The 21985-nt window shown below is 42.3% G+C and overlaps 1 protein-coding gene across 8 annotated transcripts in view; it reads left to right on the plus strand.

Moving 5' to 3' along the window:
• Nucleotides 1–21985, plus strand: part of ZNF521 (zinc finger protein 521) — a 270233-nt gene that overhangs the window by 113987 nt on the left and 134261 nt on the right. For all 8 annotated transcript variants that reach the window (XM_074944480.1, XM_074944481.1, XM_074944479.1 and 5 more), the window contains one exon: nt 1440–4792. In XM_074944480.1, the coding sequence (XP_074800581.1) occupies nt 1880–4792 (2913 nt within the window). In that variant the 5' untranslated portion in view covers nt 1440–1879. The remainder of the gene's footprint in view (nt 1–1439; nt 4793–21985) is intronic.

Raw genomic sequence — 21985 nt, forward strand, 5'->3', positions numbered from 1 at the left:
TGTTTTTAAAAGGAAATAAGACAACGATGTTGCCCCTGGAAGGGAATAAAGAATAATTTGCTTTAGGTGGAGCTGTTGGGCATTTTTTGTATTTTTTTTAACGTTTTTATACTAAGAGAAATGCAGTCATTAAACCACAGTACACCAGACCCTCGCTAGAACGCAGGATTTGGGATCCATGCGCAGTACTGCGGGGACCGCGTTATAGCGGGGACCACATTAAAATGAATTGCAATTAAAGTAATTAAATTGGGGATCCATGGCCGCGACCGCGTTATATGTGAATTCGTGCTCTATAGGTGGTGCACGTTCAAGTGAGGGTCCGGTGTATTTGTTTGTTTAAAAGGAAGGCTGCAAAAATCCCAGATGGTACCTGTTAAGCACTTAGTTAAAACTCACCTGGTCCAGAAGTGAAGTAATATCATGGATAACTAGGTTAGTTTAATAGCTGGCTTGTGTTTTGTTTGTCGTTTCTTTGTTATTCATAAATCTTTCAGTTTTTACTATAATCATGTATCATTTGTTCCTGTTTCCAGTTTTTCACAAGTTGCTTTGTCTATGATCACCTAAAAGTACAGGTTCTATTTAACTAAGGAAGTTCAGCTGGCTGAGACTTTTGCAAAAAGGAAGAAATGGTGGGCAACCTCTTGAACTTTAGAAACAAAATACACTGTTGGGAACTGGCTCTTGTGAAACTTTCTCATTTTCCTTGATCCCAGCTGACTTAGTACAATAATATTTGTTAGTTTGTTTTGAACATTTAATAATCCATTTTCTGGCTTGAGGTTACCAAATGGTAGTTATTGAAGAGATTCTGGCAGCATTATTTTTAGAGAAGACATCATTTTTATTATGGTTTTTGTCCATTTCCTTCCTTGTAATTTTTTAATATTATTTTGTTGAGGGCACCAAAGTCTATATCAATAGTAACCCCTAAAAGATTTCTGTTTTCAGAACCAACTTTAAGGGGGAAAAAATAGAGGAAAAGAACAGGGAATTTTTATTAAATACTAGGCATGTGGGTTGACTGCATTAATTGTAAATCATTTCTGTAATATTTCCTTCTTTCACTGACTCTTCAGATGATCACATAATATGCAAATCATTTTACAATGGATACAAAAGAAACATTAAATATATTAAAATCTGCATTTTAATAAAGTTGTCAATGTATAATATATATCCTGCAACTGAGAGAGGATGATAAAAAAGCAATAAAAGGATAATATAGGCACAGAACTATTTAATAACTTTTCATATTTTACAGTTTGATAAAAATAAATGTGGGATAAAAAAAAGCTGTTGGAGCTGAAAAGTATCCCATTCCAAGTTTAGTACATTGCATATTTGTTTCAGCTATTTGCATGTTTATACACATTTAGTGTATCCTTTGAACTCCAGGGGAATAAGCGTATGTGCACTTTTTTTCCTCATTCCAGATGGAGTGGATATTGAGGATGACCCCACTTGCTCATGGCCAGCTTCATCACCTTCCAGCAAAGACCAGACTTCACCAAGCCATGGAGAAGGTTGTGATTTTGGTGAGGAAGAGGGTGGCCCAGGATTGCCTTATCCGTGCCAGTTCTGTGACAAGTCATTCAGTCGGCTCAGCTACTTAAAGCATCATGAGCAGAGTCACAGCGACAAGCTCCCTTTCAAATGCACATATTGCAGTCGCCTCTTTAAACACAAGCGGAGCAGAGATCGCCATATAAAGCTTCACACGGGAGACAAGAAGTATCACTGCAGTGAATGTGATGCGGCATTTTCAAGGAGTGATCACCTTAAAATTCACTTAAAGACTCATACATCCAACAAGCCATATAAATGTGCCATTTGTAGACGTGGATTCCTTTCGTCTAGTTCACTGCATGGTCACATGCAGGTTCATGAAAGAAACAAGGATGGTTCTCAGTCTGCCTCCAGGATGGAGGAGTGGAAAATGAAAGACACTCAGAAATGCAGTCAGTGTGAAGAAGGCTTTGATTTCCCTGAAGATCTTCAGAAACACATAGCAGAATGCCACCCCGAGTGTTCCCCTAATGAAGACAGGGCTGCTCTTCAATGTGTTTATTGCCATGAACTCTTTGTAGAGGAAAGTTCTCTTGTAAATCACATGGAGCAAGCTCATAATGGTGAAAAGAAGAATTCATGCAGCATTTGCTCAGAGAACTTCCATACTGTGGAAGAACTGTACAGCCACATGGATAGTCACCAGCAGCCCGAATCATGCAATCATAGCAACAGCCCTTCTTTGGTAACTGTTGGCTACACCTCAGTATCTAGCACCACTCCAGATTCAAACCTCTCGGTGGATAGTTCAACAATGGTAGAAACGGCTCCCCCAATAACAAAGGGTCGTGGAAGAAAGCGGGCAGCCCAACAAGTACCAGATATCACTGGTCCTTCGAATAAGCAAGCAAAAGTTACCTATAGCTGCATTTATTGCAACAAACAGTTATTTTCAAGCCTTGCAGTTCTGCAGATACACCTGAAAACTATGCATTTAGATAAACCTGAACAAGCGCATATCTGTCAGTATTGTTTGGAGGTGTTACCTTCACTTTATAATCTGAATGAACATCTTAAGCAAGTCCATGAAGCTCCAGACCCAGCACTGATTGTTTCTACCATGCCTGCCATGGTCTACCAGTGCAACTTCTGCTCTGAAGTATTTAATGACCTCAACACTCTTCAGGAACATATCCGATGTTCTCATGGGTTTGCAAACCCTGCTGCTAAAGACAGTAATGCATTCTTTTGTCCCCATTGCTACATGGGATTTCTTACTGATTCTTCTTTGGAAGAGCATATTAGACAAGTCCATTGTGATCTTAGCAGTTCCCGTTTTGGTTCCCCTGTACTTGGAACCCCAAAAGATCCAGTAGTAGAAGTATATTCCTGTTCCTACTGTACTAATTCTCCAATATTTAACAGTGTCCTTAAATTGAACAAGCATATCAAGGAGAACCATAAGAACATTCCTTTGGCATTGAATTACATCCACAATGGAAAGAAATCTAGAGCCTTGAGCCCCTTATCTCCTGTAACTATTGAACAGAATTCCTTAAAGATGATGCAAGCTGTAGGTGGTGCTCCTCCACGTCCTGCAGGTGAATATGTCTGTAATCAATGTGGTGCTAAGTATACGTCTCTGGATGGTTTTCAGACTCATTTAAAAACCCACCTTGACACTGTCCTGCCAAAACTGACCTGCCCTCAGTGCAACAAGGAGTTTCCAAACCAAGAGTCGCTGCTGAAGCATGTTACAATTCATTTCATGATAACTTCTACATACTATATCTGTGAAAGCTGTGACAAGCAGTTTACTTCAGTGGATGACTTGCAAAAACACCTGCTCGACATGCATACGTTTGTATTCTTCCGCTGCACCTTGTGTCAAGAGGTTTTTGACTCCAAAGTCTCCATTCAACTACACCTGGCTGTGAAGCACAGCAATGAAAAGAAGGTATACAGGTGCACATCTTGTAACTGGGACTTCCGTAATGAAACTGACCTACAGCTTCATGTTAAACACAATCACCTGGAGAACCAAGGGAAAGTGCACAAGTGCATTTTCTGTGGCGAGTCGTTCGGTACAGAGGTGGAGCTTCAGTGCCACATTACTACACATAGCAAAAAATACAACTGCAAATTCTGCAGCAAAGCTTTTCATGCTATTATATTACTAGAGAAACACTTGAGGGAAAAACATTGTGTTTTTGAAACTAAAACTCCAAACTGTGGAACAAATGGAGCATCGGAGCAAGTTCAGAAAGAAGAAGTGGAGCTCCAGACCTTGTTGACAAATAGCCAGGAGTCACATAATAGCCATGATGGCAGTGAAGAAGATGTTGATACATCAGAGCCCATGTACGGTTGTGACATTTGTGGAGCAGCATACACAATGGAAACTCTCCTGCAGAATCATCAGCTTCGAGACCACAACATCCGACCTGGAGAAAGTGCTATAGTTAAGAAGAAGGCAGAGCTGATTAAAGGGAATTACAAGTGTAATGTGTGTTCTCGAACATTCTTCTCTGAAAATGGGCTCCGTGAACATATGCAGACACACTTGGGACCAGTGAAACATTATATGTGCCCAATATGTGGTGAGCGGTTTCCATCTCTTCTGACTCTTACTGAACATAAAGTCACACATAGTAAGAGTCTGGACACTGGAAACTGCAGAATTTGCAAAATGCCTCTACAGAGTGAGGAGGATTTTTTAGAGCATTGCCAAATGCACCCTGATTTGAGAAATTCCTTAACAGGATTCCGCTGTGTGGTATGCATGCAAACAGTGACTTCTACCTTGGAACTGAAAATCCATGGGACATTTCACATGCAAAAAACAGGAAATGGCTCTGCAGTGCAGTCCACAGGGCGTGCACAGCATCTTCAGAAACTGTACAAATGTGCTTCTTGCCTGAAGGAATTCCGCTCAAAACAGGATTTAGTGAAACTTGACATCAATGGTCTGCCATATGGTCTGTGCGCTGTTTGTGTTAATCTCAGTAAAAGTGGTAGTCCAAGTGTCAACATCCCTTCAAGCAGTAACAGACAAGGCTTGGGTCAAAATGAGAACTTGAGTTCCATTGAGAACAAAAGCAAGGCAGGGGGACTGAAGACTCGCTGTTCTAGTTGCAATGTTAAATTTGAATCAGAAAGTGAACTCCAGAATCATATCCAGTCAATCCACAGAGAGCTTGTTCCAGACAGCAACAGTACACAGCTGAAAACACCACAAGTATCTCCAATGCCCAGAATCAGCCCTTCTCAATCTGATGAGGTAAAACTTTTTCTTTTGCTGTTGCTGCTCTTCACCTTTTTGATAAAACTTCCCCATTTTACACTGCCGTTTTCTCAGGCCTTATTGTTATTTGCCAGAAACTGATTAGATTGAACCATGGAATAGTTCCTCCCATAGCCGTTAGCTAGCAATTACTTGCTTTTTGATATGCCTTGTGTTTTGGCTTGATTGGTGTAGAATAGGACTAATTCCAGTCTCCCTAGGATATTGTCTTCTGTATTACTGAGAGACCAGTCTTCATGCCAGCACAACTGAGATCTGGAATCTTAACTTAGTTTCATTGCAAGTCGGAATCCCTTGCTATATGGCTTGCGCTTATGGCAAGGAGTATTAATGACACAGAATTAAAATACATAGAGCCAATATGCTGGCAAAAAGGATGAACGTTCAAAAAATATTTGTGAACAACAAATTGGGGAGTTATTTTTGTAAATTATGTTTGACGTTAATTTTCCCTGTCTTTACCGTACTTTGATTAAAATGAAACTCAGCAATTTATCACCTTCCTAGGGTAAATGGTGAAATGGGCTTTCTATGGCAATTCCATTTTTAATTTTTCTTTTTATTAACAATATTTTAGGTAGCACAAGGTCACCAACGCACCAAGTACCTGAGGATTTAAACTTCATCTATGCAGAACAACTTTAAAAATAAAATTACACATAAATAGTAGTCCCAAATTTTTGAAAGATTTCTTCTGCTCTCACTTGTTTACATTAGCCTAAGAGATAATGTGGGGGTGGTATTAAGGGTGGAGGGAAATGTCACAACTGATCCATGTGGGAGGTGAAGGGAGAGTCTTTTTTGCCTTAATATGTTCAATGAATAAAATGAGTTAATTAGCATTTTGGGGATGAGTTCTTGCATATAGGACTCTCAACAGCTTAGGAAACCTAATAGCTCAATACACACACAGAGACACACACACACACACACACACAGACTCGCTCGCTCGCGCTCTCTCTCTCTCTCTCTCTCTCTTCCAAAAGTAGCTTGTACCCAAAGTCTTGCTAAACTTTGCTATGGGATGCACATTGATGTAGCATGGGTGGGGAGAATGGGCCCAAACAATTGTTTTCCCACCACACCATATTTGTGATGCCATCTACTAGGATAAACACATACTTTAGAATAGCACATGATGGGCTGACTTGCCTTATTTCTTTGAAAAGTCATCTTAGTTCCATTTCACTGTTCTCCGATATTACTTGCAATTTCTTGAGGCTTACAAAGGTCCCTAGCACCTCAGGCACATTGAAAACCTATCCTGGTTTCCCCAAGCACACTCAAAACCATGTACATTAAGACATATTCCCAGGTTGTTGGCCATTTCCTTGGCACCCTCAAAAGCTATTATACTTTTTAACAAATTGGTTCAACATCTACATTTTTATTGCGCTTCATGAGCTTGGAGGATGTCATAATCAGAGTTCCTGTACCCTGTAACCTGATTGGCCTCTCTGCTTTCCACTGATAAAACCAACCACTTTAACAGTTTGGGAAAGTCAAAAATCCACATAGTTTCAAAGAATTTCCACTCTCACTAGATTTACTGCCTTTGAATTTTCATATGAAATGTTTTTTTCAGACTGATAATTCTTAAATAACAGATCTTTAGGTCATTTTTCAGCCCTTCCATTCATCATTCATATGTCCTAAAGTTGCCAATCAGCTCCCCATCCACTGTTTGTAAACTATGTTTTCAGTTATTGCAGTTTTAGCCTCTAGGTAAGTGACCTTTGGGCCCTCAAATCCTTTGCTCATGGCAGACACGATAACCTTGAGAAGGTTATTAAGTCCCTTATAGAGTGTCAATACTTTTAGAGATCATCCACAAGCTTCACAAAGCCGAAAGCTGATAAAAAGCATGTCTTGTTTTTTAAAAATTTCAAATATAAACTCTTGTCAATCTGCAGCGACCCAGACTCTGTAGCAGTGAAAGTGATCATAAATAACAGCAAAACTCACTTCGTAGATTTTTTGTGTTCAGGCAGAGAGAAATTCAAAGTCTAAAAAATAAGAGTGAAAAGTAAATTGGATTTCTAAAACTGTTAGTAACTGAAAGTGTTGTTGTTATAATAAATAAGGACATTTGTTGTTTTGAATATGATTTGTAAGATGACAACATCCCATGGAAAATGTATCTACTTAACATTGCCAGTAGCTAATTTTTGAAAAAATTGTGACAAAAAATTTCCATAGTGATAAATAGAGCAGAGATTCCATTTGGTTTATTGGGTGTTACGTGGTTTGAAATGTTGAACTGGATGTTAGGAGCTTTCTAACTTTTGAAGCGAGAGAAATATAAAGAGTTGTGGTCCCACGGATAGTTCTGCAAACCCTTCATTATTCAAGTAATGGACATATGTGCTGAGGAAACTAAAACAATGTTTTTCAATGGAGAAGTGGAAGGTGAGACTAAAACTTATATCTCCTTAGATGATTGTTTCTACATTTGAACTAAAAAGATGCAACTGCTCAGCTTCTCTTTCTTCTTTGTTCATCCTGTATAGAGAACAAACCTAGATAGTTCACTAATACCCTTTTTCATTATGTGCATATAATTTCAGATCTTTTAGTTACTAAAAGTTACTGTAACTGTTGATAAATGTCTAAAAGTGGAGAGGCCCTAGTATTGTTTCTGTACTTAATGAGCTATAGGGGTTTCAGAAGTTCCTGAATTACTGCTAATGCATAGTGCATTAGCTCATTAAGATAACAGATAGAATGATAATCTGGGTGGTAATTAGTGTTTAGACATTGAGAAAGAGGTGTGCTCTGAGTAGTGGACTGGGGACAGAACTCAGTCCTATTTCTGACTTTGATTTCTTTGTTGACTTGGGCAAATCACTTTAACCTCTCTGTATCAATTTCCTCATCAGTAAAACAGGGCTAAAACATATTTATCTCAAAAGGGTGTTGGGAAGCTTAATTAGTATAAATGTTTGAAAGTACTTGGAAGATGAAAAGCATGTGTAAGTGCTAGGTATTATTGCTTCTGTTGCCCCTCCTTAAAATGTTGTCATACTTAAGTTAATGAAGCACATAATGGGAGAACTCCTAATTCAGCAGAAAGCTTTGTAGCTTTGCCTTTACCTTTTGAGACTTAAGCCATGTCTGTAACTGATTTTGGTCAATGCAAGTTATGTCGGCATATAGCTCCTGAAATTTGTACATTGCTCAAGCATGTGCATACTTGTCTGCTTGTGCCGGTGGTGCACATACCCACCGGGAGTGTTTGTGTTGATGCAGGTTACAGTGCACCACAGTTAGGTATCATAACGTGCCAGGTGCTGCCGTCAGATGCCATGCCTTTTGGGGGATTTTTGCAATGCATTTTGGGTAGAAATGAGTTATGCAGGGATCTCTGGGAGCTAGAGGTCAAGTTCTCAGCTTGCAACTTTCTCTATTCCATAATGAAATCCATAACTCATATTTTCACGTCTTTATTTAAAAACCTGCGCAGCACTTATCAGTGTCCACCTCTTCTGACAGAAGCATGGAACCCACAGATGTGTGCACTATTTTTCTGAATGCTGCAAATATAGGATGCACGATTCTCCCGTATTTGCAGACCCATAGGAAGTACCACACCAATGGGGACATGACAATTTCTTGGAGGACAGAGTGCTGAGGGACACAGTGAAAAACAATTCAAGATTATTAGTGGCATTCATGGAACAGCTGCAGATGGTGGAGCACTGTTTCTAGGCCCAGGAAACGAGCATTTGTGGGGTTGCATTGTAATGCAGGTTTGCGGCAATGACCAGTGACTGCAGAACTTTTGGATACAAATGGCCACACTTCTGAATCTGTGAGCTGAGCTCACCCCAGCCTGCCAGCACAGGCATACCAGAATGAGTGGTGCATTGACAGTGGAAAAATGGGTGGTGATCTCACTGTGGACGCTTGCAACACTGGATTGCTACTGGTCAGTAGGAAATCATTTTGGAGTTGAAAAATCCACAGTGGGGGCTGTTGCCACACAAGTGTGTAGGGCCCTAAATCGTCTCCTGCTACACAGGACTGTGACCATTGGGTCACATAGTGGATGGATTTGCAGCAATGGGTTTCCTGAGTTGCGGGGGGAGATAGATGGTGCACACAGTGGCGAGCTGGAGCTGGTTCGCACCGGTTTGCGTGACCTGGTTGTTAAATTTTGAAGCCGATTTAGAACCAGTTGTTAAAGGGGTGGGCAAATCCCGGCCCGTGGGTCACATCCGGCCCATGGGACCGTCCTGTCCGGCCCGCCTGAGCTCTCGGCTGGGGAGGCTCCCCTGAGAATCCCTTTTTAATTTTTACTCACCCAGCGGCACTTCGGGACTTCGGCAGCGGGTTCTTCACTCTCTCCGGGTCTTCGGTGGCACTTCGGCGGCAGGTCCTTCAGTGCTGCCGAAGACCCGGAGCGACTGAAGGTGCTGCTGCCCAAGTGCCGCCGAAGACCCAGAGCGACTGAAGGAACCAGTTCTTCAGCTTTTGCCAGCTCATCACTGGGTAGACATATCCCTGTTCTGGCACCAGCTCACCTTGCCACAGAGTATGTCAACCGAAAGAGCGACTTTTCTATGGTTATAAGAAAAGGAATACTTGTGGCATCTCAGAGACTAACCAATTTATTTGAGCATAAGCTTTCGTGAGCTACCCCCCCCCCACACACACACAAACCCACTCTCCTGTTGGTAATTTTCTACTATTACCAACAGGAGAGTGGGTTTGTGTGTGTGTGTTGGGGGGGGGAACCTGGATTTGTGCTGGAAATGGCCCACCTTGATTATCATACACATTGTAAGGAGAGTGATCACTTTACATAAGCTATTACCAGCAGGAGAGTGGGGTGGGGGGAGAGAAAACCTTTTGTAGTGATAAACACCCATTTTTTCTTGATTTGTGTGTATAAAAACAAACATCTTCTGTATTTTCCACAGTATGCGTCCGATGAAGTGAGCTGTAGCTGACGAAAGCTTATGCTCAAATAAATTGGTTAGTCTCTAAGGTGCCAGAAGTCCTCCTTTTCCTTTTGCGAATACAGACTAACACGGCTGTTACTCTGAAACTTTTCTATGGTTATGCAAGTGTTGGTGGATCACCAGGGATTCTTCAGCAATATCAATGTGGACTGGTTAGGGAAGGTGCATGGTACTCATATCTATAAGAACACAGGACTGTTCAGAAAGCTGCAAGCAGGGACATTCTTTCCCAACTAGAAGATTACCATTGGTGATATTGAAATGCCAATAGTGATCCTGGGGCACACAGCCTACCCCTAGCTCTGCTGGCTCATGAAGCTGTACACCAGCCACCTCAACAGCATCAAGGAAAGATTCAACAACCAGCTCAGCAGATGCACAATGGTTGTTGAATGTGCTTTTGTCAGATTGAAGGGACACTGGCGGTGTTTATTCACTAGATTGTATCTCAGTGAATAAACTGTCCCTTCAGTGAGAAAAATATACCAATGGTTATAGCTGCCTGTTGTATCCTGCATAATCTCTGTGAGGCAAAGGGAGGAAAGCTGGTACCAGGATAGAGGGTGAGCGGCTGTCTGTTGACTTTGAACAGCCAGACACAAGGGCCCATTCCAACAGCCCAAAGTAGAGCTATGCAGCTGAGGGAGGCTTTGAAAGAGCACTGTAATGGTCAGCCCTTGTAGTGTTCTGTGCTAGCCCGTTTTCTGGGCTTGGAGCTTTGGTGCTGTTAGGAACAGTATAGTCCTTGCTGTACATATACAAGTACAGTGTGCTTTGAATACGGCTATGCATGCTGCAATATGTGTTGTGAACTAATAAAGATAGTTTTATTCTCCAAAAATAGAAATCTGTTGAGTGGCAAAAACACTGCAGAAAAACAATGTACAAAAAAACCCCCAGGGACTGCAATACAAACTTTTAACATAAATTAATGGACCAGAACTTTAAAATTGGAAAGGCAGCGAACATTTCTGTCCATTTCAGTGCATAGATGTAGTGCATTGTGGAACATATACATGATGGTTTGCTCAGATCAAAGCGAAGCTGTGGTTTTCCTTGCTGTCCCCCAGCTTGGAGTGGTAGGGATGGGCTGTGTGGAGCTGTTACCATGGAATTTTCCCAGGACTGCAGAGGATGAAGAGTCTGGGATTTTTGGACCTGTAGGTCAACAACAGGGTCTGCAGCATTTGGGTTTGCTGTCTGAGAAGAACCATAATCTCCTGGTGCATCTCCCACTTCTTTTCCTGTTGGGACTCCTGGGCCTTTCTCCTCTCTGCTCTTTCCTTCTCTATGCCATCTGCCCTGTTGGCCCTCCAGGCCCTTTTTTCGTGGTCTGATGCAGCATGGGCTTGCAGGATCTTGCTGAACATGTTGTTCTCCTCAGGGTCTGACATTCTGCGGGTGTTGAGGGGTATCCCTCAAGGCCACAATGACAGCAGCTGCTGATAAAAAGAGACAGATGTATTAGTGGAGTTATAGTCACAATAGAAAGGGAAAGTTAAGTTTCAAAACTCCCTTCCCTTACTTCCATAAAATCTTTTATTAAGACATGCTTATTCACATTACAGCTTTGGAGTTTCTCTGCATAGCACTGCACTCCACCCTCTGCCATGGTGAGTATGGCCTGCCAGGAGTAAGGAAGGAATTTTGGTTTCATGAAATAATAAAATTTTGTTCTTTATTTCAGGGATATGACCATAGTGCAGTGGCACTCAGTATTGGCACTGTTTATCACAGAAAGGGGTGGCTCTAGCTGATATCTCACTCCAGAAGGTAACAAAGGCATGGAGAGTACCCCCAAGCTGCCCAGACCTAAATGTCACTAACCTGTTTACTGGTGCCAGCCAAACTCATTGCAGTGTGGTGAGAGAAAGTGTCCTACCGCGAAGGAAGAAATAAGGCTGCCATCCGTAGAAGTCTTTGGGAGAGGATTGCAGAGTAGCTCCATGAAACTTTCATTGAGATTTCCTCTGAGGATACAAGGGATTCCTATATACGTAAACAAACTGTTTCTCATGCCTCCTTTCCTCCCCACTTAACCAAACATGGGAACGAAGAACAGAGTGGTCACAGTCGTAGAGAATGGGGCATTGTGGGACAGCTGCTGGAGGACCATTAGGGTCAACACAGATCATGCAGTGTCTACACTCACACTGTGTTGACCTCAGTAAGCTGACCATGGCTCTCCGCCATTCGGGAAGGAGATTTTACTATATTGTCATAAATGGGGCACTTACATCTGCAGGAGACGAATATGAGTGTAGACACATGCACAAATAGGTCGACACAAGGTGACTTATGTCATCCTAACTTTGTAGTGTAGAGCAGGCCTCAGATTAGATCTACACTGGAAACTTTTGTTGATATAACAACGTTGGGTAGGGGAGGTGATCTTTTTACATTTCTTAATTGGCTAAAGCTGTAGCATAGGTACAGGTAAACTGGCAAAAAGTGTCCTTTTGCTGTTGGAGCATAGTTAATTGAGGGAACTGCCAGAGCCGTCCCTTGGGTAGGGCGAATCAGGGCGACCGCCCTGAGCCTGCGTTTTGGGGGCCCCCACTCTTCAATAAAATTGGGACTGGCCCAACATTTAGCCCTTTGTCCTACGTCCTGACTGATGTACGATCGAGGCGCCATTTGTCCTGATATTCACGTGAGGTGGGAGGTAGGCGGGTGACAACTGTGAGGAGGCAAATGGGGAGGTGAGTGATAGGCGGGAGCAGGCAGGGGTGGGGGTGAGGAGGAAAGTGGTGAGCGGGGGGGGGGCACCGGACAGACAGTGAGAGACTAACGGGGAGGTGAGTGACGGGTAGGCAGGAGGGGGGTGAGGAGGCAGGCGGGCAGGTGGTGAGGAGGAAAGCACGGTTGGGCGTACGGGGGTGGGGGAACACGTAGGATGGATGGCAGGGAGACTAGCGGGGAGGTGAGCAGCGGGCAGATGGGTGAGGAGCAAGCGGCAGGTGGAGAGCTTCGAGGAGAGAGGTGGGCAAGCGGGGGAGGTGAGGAAGCGAGGGGTGGGTGGGCGGACAGCAAGAAGACTAGCAGGGAGGCTGATTTGTCCTGGCCCCTGGGACAGCCCTGGGAACTGCTTTAAGCTCTCCTGGCCAAAGTATCTTTTGCCAGTATAAACTGTGTCTGTACTAGGAGGGTTTGCCAGTACAGCTATACGGGTATAGTTATGCTGGCAATGATTTTCTAGTATAGAGTAAGCCTAAGGACATGTTTACAGGGAAAATTTACTGGCATAACAATACCAATATAATTATATTCCTATTGGTTTAACTCCCTGGATGGACACTCTTCTGAAATAAGTTATCCTGGAAAAGGATTTTTTGCTGGTATGACTGCATCTACATTAAGCATTTTGCTGGCATAGCTATGTTAGTTAAGCATAGATGTGAATCCTGCAAACAGATCAGCATGAGTATGTCTTGTTATCCATACGGAATCCCACTGATCTTCACCAGTGCAGTTCTAATTGCATGCTTGGGATCTAAAGGGTGCATTCCTACCATTCATGTTTCAGATTCTTATATTAGTATTGCATTTTTTTTAGTGTAAGTTCTATTCAGTAAGACTTTGTTACCTTTGTAGGATAATGTCCAGAATTTGCTGGAATCGAGAAAAATCCAGATTAAAACGTATCGGTAAGGCCAGGAGAAGTTAAAGGGCCACTTTCAGAAGAATGTTATAAAGGAGTGTCAGTGTTATTTTTTTCCAAAGGCAACTGTTTGCATAGGGTCAGAGGAAACTGTTATTGGTTTTGAAATAAACAAATAAATGTAGAATCATAGAATCACAGAATCATAGAATATCAGGGTTGGAAGGGACCTCAAGAGGTCATCGAGTCCAACCCCCTGCTCAAAGCAGGACCAAACCCCAACTAAATCATCCCAGCCAGGGCTTTGTCAAGCCTGACCTTGAAAACCTCTAAGGAAGGAGATTCCACCACTTCCCTAGTTAACCCATTCCAGTGCTTCACCACCCTCCAACTGAAAAAGTTTTTCCTAACATCCAACATAAACCTCCCCCACTGCAACTTGAGACCATTATTCCTCGTTCTGTCATCTGCTACCACTGAGAACAGTCCAGATCCATCCTCTTTGGAACCCCCTTTTAGGTAGTTGAAAGCAGCTATCAAATCCCCCCCCCCCCCAGCCCCATTCTTCTCTTCTGCAGACTAAACAATCCCAGTTCTCTCAGCCTCTCCTCATGAGTCATGTGTTCCAGCCCCCTAATCATTTTTGTTGCCCTCCACTGGACTCTTTCCAATTTTTCCACATCCTTCTTGTAGTGTGGGGCCCAAAACTGGACACAGTACTCCAGATTTCTTTTGGCCCAATCCTCTAATTTGTCTAGGTCCCTCTGTATCCTATCCCTACCCTCCAGTGTATCTACCACTCCTCCCAGTTTAGTGTCATCTGCAAACTTGCTGAGGGTGCAGTCCACGCCATCCTCCAGATCATTAATGAAGATATTGAAGAAAACCGGCCCCAGGACCGGCCCTTGGGGCACTCTGCTTGATACCGGCTGCCAACTAGACATGGAGCCACTGATCTGGCCGCTCACTACCCGTTGAGCCCGATGATCTAGCCAGCTTTCTATCTACCTTCTTGTCCATTCATCCAGCCCATACTTTTTTAACTTGCTGGCAAGAATACTGTGGGAGACCATATCAAAAGCTTTGCTAAAGTCAAGGAATAACATATTCACTGCTTTCCCCTCATCCACAGAGCTAGTTATCTTGTCATAGAAGGCAATTAGGTTAGTCAGGCATGACTTGCCCTTGGTGAATCCATGCTGACTGTTCCTGATCACTTTCCTCTCCTCTAAGTGCTTCAGAATTGATTCCTTGAGGACCTGTTCCATGATTTTTCCAGGGACTGAGGTGAGGCTGACTGGCCTGTTGTTCCCTGGATCCTCCTCCTTCCCTTTTTAAAAGATGGGCACTACATTAGCCTTTTTCCAGTCTTCCGGGACCTCCCCCGATCGCCATCAGTTATCAATGGCCAATGGTTCTGCAATCACATCTGGCACCTCTTTTAACACCCTCGGATGTAGTGCATCCGGTCCCATGGACTTGTGCTTGTCCAGCTTTTCTAAATAGTCCCAAACCACTTCTTTCTCCACAGAGGGCTGTTCACCTCCTCCCCATGCTGTGCTGCCCAGTGCAGCAGTCTGGGAGCTGACCTTGTTCGTGAAGACGGAGGCAAAAAAACCATTGAGTACATTAGCTTTTTCCACTGTCACTAGGTTGCCTCCTTCATTCAGTAAGGGGCCCACACTTTCCTTGTCTTTCTTCTTGTTGCTAACATACCTGAAGAAACCCTTCTTGTTACTCTTAACATCTCTTGCTAGCTGCAACTCCAGGTGTGATTTGGCCTTCCTGATTTCACTCCTGCATGCCTGAGCAATAATTTTATACTCCTCCCTGGCCATTTGTCCAATCTTCCACTTCTTGTAAGCTTCTTTTTTGTGTTTAAGATCAGCAAGGATTTCACTGTTAAGCCAAGCTGGTCGCCTGCCATATTTACTATTCTTTCTACACATCGGAATGGTTTGTTCCTGCAACTTCAATAAGGATTCTTTAAAATACAGCCAGCTGTCCTGAACTCCTTTCCCCCTCGTGTTGTTATCCCAGGGGATCCTGCCCATCAGATCCCCGAGGGAGTCAAAGTCTGCTTTTCTGAAGTCCAGGGTCCATATTCTGCTGCTCTCCTTTCTTCCTTGTGTCAGGGTCCTGAACTCAACCATCTCATGGTCACTGCCTCCCTGTTATACACCAGGTTATACAGGTTGTCATAAATATAAAGGGAAGGGTAACCACTTTTCTGTCAACAGTGCTCTAAAATCCCTCCTGGCCAAAGGCAAAACTCTTTCACCTGTAAAGGGTTAAGAAGCTAAGATAACCTTGCCGGCACCTGACCAAAATGACCAAGGAGGAGAAAAGATACTTTCAAAGCTGAGGTGGGGGGACGGGGACAAAGGGTCGGTCGGTCTGTCTGTCTGTCTGTCTGATGCTTTTGCTGGGAACAGATCAGGAATGCAGCTCAGAACTACTGTAAAAAGTTACAAGTAATCTAGCTAGAAATGCGTTAGATTTCTTTTGTTTAATGGCTGGTAAAATAGCTCTGCTGGATGGAATGTATATTCCTGTTTTTGTGTGTTTTTGTAACTTAAGGTTTTGCCTAGAGGGGTTCTCTATGTTTTGAATCTGACTACCCTGTAAGGTATTTACCATCCTGATTTTACAGAGGTAATTCTTCTACCTTTTCTTTAATTAAAAGTCTTCTTTTAAGAACCTGATTGCTTTTTCATTGTTCTTAAGATCCAAGGGTTTGGGTCTGTGTTCATCTGTACAAATCGGTGAGGATTTTTATCAAGCCTTCCCCAGGAAAGGGGGTGTAGGGCTTGGGGGGATATTTTTGGGGAAAGACAGCTCCAAGTGGGCTCTTTCCCTGTTCTTTAACATGTTTGGTGGTGGCAGCGTAGGGTTCAAGGACAAGGCAAAGTTTGTACCTTGAGGAAGTTTTTAACCTAAGCTGGTAAGAATAAGCTTAGGGGGTCTTTCATGCAGGTCCCCACATCTGTATCCTAGAGTTCAGAGTGGAGAAGGAACCTTGACACAGGTGTATAACGTTTATAACATTTTAATGTTATACTGGTGTATAACATTTTAAAGAGCCCTAAATTTTGCTTTTGTGTCTTAGTCCCAAGGGCTGTTACAAAATTTGTGATAGAAAGTAGTGGCAAAAGATTATTCTCCTGTGAATACTTGTGAACTGTTTGTTTTATTGGGCTACAACTGCTGATTTTGGGTGGAGAGAGCAGTGGCTTTATTGAATGGCTGCCTCAAAGTGCCTTGTAGTTTAAAAGAAACAAACACAAACAAAAAAAGTGACTGAAAAAATGGAACCTTTTTGCTATATATATCGGTTTCCTGCATATCTCAGATTTACCATATAGATCGTACTTTACTGCCACATGCATCATCAACAAATTTATCAACTGAATTCTGATTGCAAAATCTTTATTACAGACGTCAGCTGGCCTAGTCTTGAGTGATTCTAAGCATTATTGACTTGTCAGCAACTCCCACTGACTCAGGAAACTCCCTGAGTGGCAACACCCTTCAAGATCAGGACCAGTGTAAGAAGGCAGAAAGGCAGGGATCTGGAAGAAGATGTTAATAGTAGGCAGACTTCTGGTTGTTAAGGCAGGGCTCAGGATTTATTAGTTTTATTAATCAGGGTCCCATATGATGCTTACCCCAACTCTTCTCTCCCCCCCGCCCCCGGCCACCCCAGCATAGGGAGGCAGACAGAGCATATTTGTTTTTCAGATCCCAGATTGAGTTTGCCATGCTGGAAGTTAGGGAAATCATATTTGTACTTGTAAACTATGCAAATCTGAAATGAAATAGTTGAGAGAGAATAAATATAGAATCCCATGATGTCATTTTTAGAGTCACTCTTCTGACAAGAGCTACACTTTAATATTGAGTGTTCAAAGGTCTGGAGATCTGAGGCATTAGGGACCTTGAAGGAAGATGCTGTGATTTTAAAATGTTGCAAGATGTGGTACTTGCTGCATGAAGTCACATGACCTTGCGAGCCATCTAGCTTCAGTAGACGACAGGAGAAGAACAGGTTTGCAGCTGAGACATTAAGAGAGATGATTATACAAAGAGTTCAAGGATCTAGAGTGCAAAGGGCAAAAGACAGTACAGAAATGGTAGCAAAGATTCTCTAGGCATAATAACAAAGGTAGGCCTTGTTCAAGGGACACCGTCACACTTGTGTGAAAATGTTATATGTAATATGTTATATACTTTACTTGGCACAGATAAAAGTGTGATACCACACCAATTATTACAATCACTGAGAGTTCCTTTGTTTGGTATCTTCACTATAACCCCATTGGTCTACTTATCTGGCACTTTTTCCATTTCTCAGACTGATGTAAATAGAGGGGCAAGGATAGATGCTGCTAATTTAGGATTTACCTTGAACAATTCTGCATTCAAGTTATCCTTGCCAGGAGCTTTCCCATTTTTTAAGGATTTGATGGCTTGAATGATTTCTTCCTTAATTGGGGTGCCTGTGTTGATATCAAGATCTTCTTCTGCCTCCTAGATGTTTGCTTCCTCTTTAGGTGGCTGCGTGTTCAGCAATTCTTTGAAATGCTTTGTCCAGCACATTTCTTGTTCTTTTTCAGTTGTTGGTAGGTGTCCTTATTTGTTCCTGATGAGAGTGTGTGTTGATGTCTGCCGTTTACCACTGATAAGCCGCATCATTTTTTACACGGTTCCTTGTTCACCACGAGCAGCTGCATCCTCTGCTTGTGTTGCCAGATTATCAATATAATGCCGTTTGTCCGGTCTCACAAGGCGTTTGACCTCCCAGTGTGGCTTGGTATACTGCTCGTGGTATTTGTCCTTTAGCTTCTGGGATTTTGTGTCTAAAACTTTTTTCTTCAGGGCTCATATGGTTTCTATGGCATTCCATGTACTGGGTGTAATCCACTCCTTCCTTCTGTTCTTCCTGTAGGCTAGAAAGGCTTTACTGCTCTGTTTATAAATTGCTGTTACTTTGTCCCACTTCTTGTTGATCTCCTCCTCTTCATCAAGGTCTGCACGTGCTTGAAGCCTGTTCTTTAGCTGCAGAATGAAAGCTTTCTGTATTTCAGGGGACTTTAGCTTGCCAATATTATAACATCTATGTCCCTTGTTTGGTGGACCCACACTTCTCAGGTTTAGCTTGATGGAGGCTGTCACAAGGTGGTGGTCTCTGCCAACATCTGCACCCCTTCTCACTTTCACATCTGTCAGTGAGCATCATCATTTGCCATTGATCATGATATGGTCAAACTGGTTCTTATCTCTGCCATTTGGCACTTTTATCTGTGCCAAGCAAAGTATTGTGTAAGATCATAGTCCTGCGTATATAAGAGGCAGTTGATAGTGTTCTCCGAAAAGAGCAAGCTGGTTTTTGGAAAAGGTGTGGATGCACAGGCCAGATCTTCACTCTACCAAACATAACAGAACAGTGTTTAGAATGGCAATGGCAACGCCACATACATTTCATAGACTTTGAGAAGGCTTTTGATAGCATTCACAGGACGAGCCTATGGCGCATTCTGTGGGCATATGGAATTCCTTTCTGTATAATCAACGTCATCAAAAGCTTCTATTTCAGCTTTACATGCAATGTTGATCACAGTGAGCTCAGTTTTTAAGTTAAAACAGGAGTACATCAGGGGTGTGTCATGCCTGCAATCCTCTTCAACATTGCCATCAACAGGGTAATGCGGCGTACAACAGAAGTCATGCCAAGTGGCATTAAATGGACACTCTTCTCATCCCTTGAAGACCTGGACTTCACAGATGATGTCGCTCTCCTATCACATACCCAACACCATATACAAGAAAAAACAACTCGACTCAATACGTTCAGCCAGCAAATTAAACTGAAAATCAACTGCAATAAGACAGATATCATGACCTTTAATATTGCCTCACCATCCCCAATATGGATAGAGGATTATGTTCTCACCAATGTAGAAACATTCAATACTTGGGCAGTACCATCAGCCAGGATGGTGGAACAAGCCAGGACATCCAGAACAAAATCAGTAAAGCCAAGAACACCTTCAGGAGCTTAAATACAGTCTGGAAATCATCAAAATACAGCACCAAAACCAAACTCACAATTTATCAGAGCTGCGTACTTTCAACACTACTTTATAGTGCAGAATGCTGGGGAATGAGAAAGTATGACATGTCTAAACTGTCTTCGTTCCATACAGCCTGCCTCAGAAAAATCCTCTATATCTTTTGGCCCAGAACAATCTCAAACCAAGATCTATTTACACAGTGCAGCCAAGAGGATCTGAGCACTATCATTGCCAGGAGGCGTTGGAGATGGATCAGTCATGTGCTTCGGATGGAAACTGATTCCATCACCAGAGTAGCAATAAGATGGACACCTGAAGGTAGGTGAAAATGAGGCCGCCCAAAAACAATATGGCGAAGAGCTGTGGAAGCTCAGCTGAAAAACCTGGGGCACAGCTGCGGAACCGTTGAAAGACTTGCCAGAAACAGATAGGAGTGGAGGAGCTTTGTCACCACCCTAAATGCCAGAGGCGTAATAGGAACATGATGATGATGAATATGTTATGTAGCTACAAGTAGCTATAAAGAAAGAAGTTAGGAAAATATTATTTTTCAGCTTGTTTACTTTGTGGATTTGATAGCTGTTTATCTATAGTAATTTCCACTCTTTTCCCTGTATAGTTAAGACCCTAATAAATATCAAAAGGAAAACTGAAAAAATTCTTATAAAATAATTAATCAGTTTTTTAAAACAAGCAGAATATGTTAATTAAAGGGTACTTTATTAGCAACTGGAATATTTAGAAATTAGTCAGTATAAAAAATGCATGTTGACAGTGCCCCTATGAGCAAGATAAATGGCTAACTATTCAGTGAAGCTGTCTAACATATGCTTAGTTCTCTGAGAGCTTAAGCATTCAGGAAGACAGAAAATAAATCCTCAGTTATGGCACTTGTCAAAAATAATCTGATCTGTGATGAAGAATGAAGTAAGTGGATAAATAAGCTCTTTCAGAGCAGGGGCCAGGCTTCTTTATGTGTCTTGTGCAGCTCCGAGCACACTGGTAACAATAAAAACAATACAATGAAAAGTCAGATGATGTTTTTGCAGGATTTGGTACTTGCAAATGGTATAACGTTGTGTGCAGACTTAGCTCATATGGTTTGTTGTCTGTGGGTATGTCTGCACTGCACTAAAATACCCATGGCTGACCTGTGTCAGCTGACTTGAACTGCAAGTTTTGAGCTGCTTGGCTATAACGTTGCAGTGTAGACTTTTGGGCTTGGGCCAGATGTTTGGGTCACAGAGCTTGGGCTCCAGCCCGAGCCCAAACATCTACATGGCAGTTTTATAGCCTTCCAGCCTGAATCCCATGAGCCTGAAGGCTTGTCTACACTTACAGCGTTGCAGCAGCGCCTCTGTAGCGCATAGTGAAGACTCTACCTATGCCGATGGGAGAACTTCACCCTTTGTTGGAGGAAGAGGACTAAAAGTCAATTGAACAGGACTGAGCAGGTTGGTCTAGTCACTTGACAACAAAGACTGCGGGCCAGTGTTGGATGAACGAGTACATGGAAAAAGTCATTGTAGGGAAGAGGGAAGCGTATAGGTTTATGAAGTAAAGAATATTTCATGCAGGAGAGAACTAAAACAGTATATAGGTTAAACTAAGGAAGGCTGCATACTCCTTCCTTAGTTTAACCTATATACTGTTTTAGTTCTCTCCTACACAAACAATGGAGGATAAAAGCAAGGTTGCATTAGAAGTTGTAAGGTACTTTTTGGATGCTGTATATAGGGGACAAAGATTCAGTGGAAGGAGATACTAGTGGGGCTAAAACTGGTATGGAAGATCAAAGAAACAGATATTGGTAAACTGGTTTCTATCTTTTAGTGCTCCCAATGTGAAGATAGGGAACAGATGTCATAAATAGACACACCTTCCCCAAAGAAAGAAGACACTGTGAATGGAAGTGGCCAAAGATAAAAGGAAACATTAAACAGATATATTTGTAGTCTCTTTTTGGAAACAGAAGAGGTATCAGTGGACTAGAGAAACACTACCGTTAACAGACATTTAACAGGGGATGTAAGGATTATGCAGGAAATTACAGGTTTGTAAGCTTGATTTAAACAGCGAGGGAAGATGCTAGAAAGCCTAATCAAATACATAATAGAGGAACACCTAGAAATTTTGGATTTAATGAAGGATAGAGGGCACAGATTCACAAAAGAGGGATCATATCTAAACATTTTGATGGACTATTTTGATGAAGTAACCACAAGCACTGACAGAGGAAGCCATGAACATAATTTACCTGAATTTTAGAAAAGCTTTTCAAACTGTACAGCACAAAAGACTAATCTGTGGGGTGAGTAAGTATGGCATAGGGAGAGCTACTTTATTTGATTTTAAAAAAACCTAACTTGGATACAGAAAACATAGGAGACTTGTGAATTAAAGCAGTTTAGGTTGGAGGAATGTGAATAATGGAATGCCTTAAGGATCATTATTTGGGCTGATTTTGTTGAATTTATGCAGCATATCGATAGCATGGAAGAAAGAACAAGTAGTAAGGTGATGAAATGTA

The sequence above is a fragment of the Natator depressus genome, chromosome 2, assembly GCF_965152275.1.
Source record: "Natator depressus isolate rNatDep1 chromosome 2, rNatDep2.hap1, whole genome shotgun sequence".
In the NCBI taxonomy this organism is placed as follows: domain Eukaryota; kingdom Metazoa; phylum Chordata; order Testudines; family Cheloniidae; genus Natator; species Natator depressus.